Source organism: Eimeria tenella, genomic scaffold (genome assembly GCF_000499545.2).
Source record: "Eimeria tenella Houghton genomic scaffold, Eth_scaff3913, whole genome shotgun sequence".
Classification (NCBI taxonomy): domain Eukaryota; phylum Apicomplexa; class Conoidasida; order Eucoccidiorida; family Eimeriidae; genus Eimeria; species Eimeria tenella.
This window is the reverse complement of record NW_013544830.1, coordinates 1-1,889: the sequence shown is the minus strand read 5'-3', so window position 1 is coordinate 1,889 and position 1,889 is coordinate 1. Positions and strand designations below refer to the sequence as shown.

The window sequence follows — 1,889 nt, the reverse complement described above, 5'->3', positions numbered from 1 at the left end:
CTCGCCGCGGGCCAGTGGATCGGCAGCAGCAGCAGCAGCAGCAACGGCAAGCTGAAGCAGCAGCTGCAACACGCACAGCAACGCGAAGAAGCTGTGCAGTGGCTTAAAACCCTCGAGGGATTCAGGCAGGAGGTGGGCGGTTTGCCGCTGCTGCTGCTGCTGCTCTCATCGCTCCTGCAGCACCCGTTTCTTTTGCGCTGCTGCTGCTGCTTGGGCTGCTGCTGCTGCTATTGTTCGTGCTTGTCGCTGCTGCACGTGCTGCTGCTGTGTCAGCGCAAGCGCATTTTGCTGACATTATGGCGAAGCAGCAGCAGCAGCTGAAGAAGATCTCCGGGCCGCAGTGAATCTGTGCTGGCCGAACCGTGAGCTTAGACGACCTGCTGCTGCTGTTGCTGCTGCTGCTGCTGTTGCTGCTCAGGCCGTGCTGCAGCTGCGGAGCTGCTTGTCGTGGGTTTGCCGGGTGCAGCGGCAGGTGTTCGTACAGCTGAAAGACTCTCAGGCGTATGTGCTGCGTCAGCTGCTGCAGTGCAGCGTGCTGCTGCCGCAGCTGCAGCAGGCGGGGCTGCTGCTGCTGCAGGCAATGGGCCCCTGGGCCCCCGGAGCTGTGCTGCCAACTGTACCATTTTCTTTCCACATTGTCCCTTCTGTCACGAGGCCTTCAGTGTGTCCCCCGCGGGCAGTGTCTTCGTTGCTGGCAGCACTTGGTGCGGACCCTGCTGCTGCTGCTGCGCCCGGCAGCAGCAGCAGCAGCAGCAGCGGCAGCTCCTCCGCTGCTGCAGAGACGCACGTTGTTACACTCTCCACCAAACTGCCGTCCCTTATGGAGACGCTTCGGGCTCCCTACACGCCTCAGCACCCGGCACTGGTGAGCAGCAGCAGGTGTTGCTGCAGTTGTTGCTGTTGCTGCTGTTGCTGCTGCTGCTACCTGCTGCCGCTGCTGCAATTGTGGTTGCTGCTGTCCTGCGGACGGCGCCTCAGGAAGACGAGGACTCGTTGCCTGAAGAGCCGATGCCTCTGTTTCTGCTGTGCCGGCTGAGGATATCAGCAGCAGCAGCAGCAGGAGCAGCAGGAGCAGCAGCAGCAGAGAACAGTTTCCTGGGGCTGGCCACAGGCCACCTCTCCATGGGCCCTTCAGAAACTGTTGTTGCAGATGCAGCAGCAGAAGAGGGAGGAGATGAAGCAGCAGGAGATGTGCTGCGGGTTTGGCGGCAGGTGCAGAGTGCCTTGGCAGCTCAGCTGCTGCAGCAGCTCGCTGCAGCAGAAGCAGCAGCAGCAGGGGAAAAACAGTCAGCAGCAGGAAGCAGCAGTGGGGACACACTAGCGCCCCTTCTGGCCTTGCGAATGGTGAGTCGCGCAGCTGCTGCTGCAGCAGCTGCAGCACGAGGCGTCCTCCCCTCTCAGCGCCCTCGTTGCGGCAGCGTAGCAGAAGCAGTAGCAGCAGCAGCAGTATGCAGTGCATGACTTCATGGAGAAGAGCCTAGCGTTTCGTGGAGGCCTTGGCGCACGCAGCAACAGCAGCAGCAACAGCAGCAGCAGCAGCAGCAGAGGGTGTGCTGCTGCTGGTGTGTGTGTCTGCTGCAGCACCAGCTGTCTGCCGAGGTTGTGCGCATGGAGGAAATAGCGGAACTGCTGTCTTTAATTGCAAGAGCTTCTCTTTCAACAGCAGCACAGCTGCGGGGAGCAGCAGCAGAAGCTGCTGCTGCTCTTTCCCTCATGGGCCTTCCCGTCTATTCCCTCATTTTCGAGTGTCTTGATTACCTGCTTGCTGCTGCGCTGCGGGCCCTCGAGGGCTCCAGCCAGCCTGCGGAAGCAGCAGCAGCAGCAGCAGCAGCAGAAGCACCCGCAACAGCAGCAGCAGCAGCAACAGCTGCTGCTGCTGCTGCCGAGGC

At 61.6% G+C, this 1,889-nt stretch overlaps 1 protein-coding gene across 1 annotated transcript; it reads left to right on the top strand.

Annotated features, from left to right (window-relative positions):
* Positions 1-418: 418 nt before the first annotated feature.
* On the top strand, positions 419-1,848 carry ETH_00042365 (uncharacterized protein; the record flags this gene model as incomplete). Its single annotated transcript, XM_013379759.1, has 3 exons — positions 419-865; positions 979-1,344; positions 1,582-1,848. Coding segments are annotated over 3 exons (1,080 nt in total), but the record flags the coding sequence as incomplete, so codon positions are not given.
* Positions 1,849-1,889: the final 41 nt, after the last annotated feature.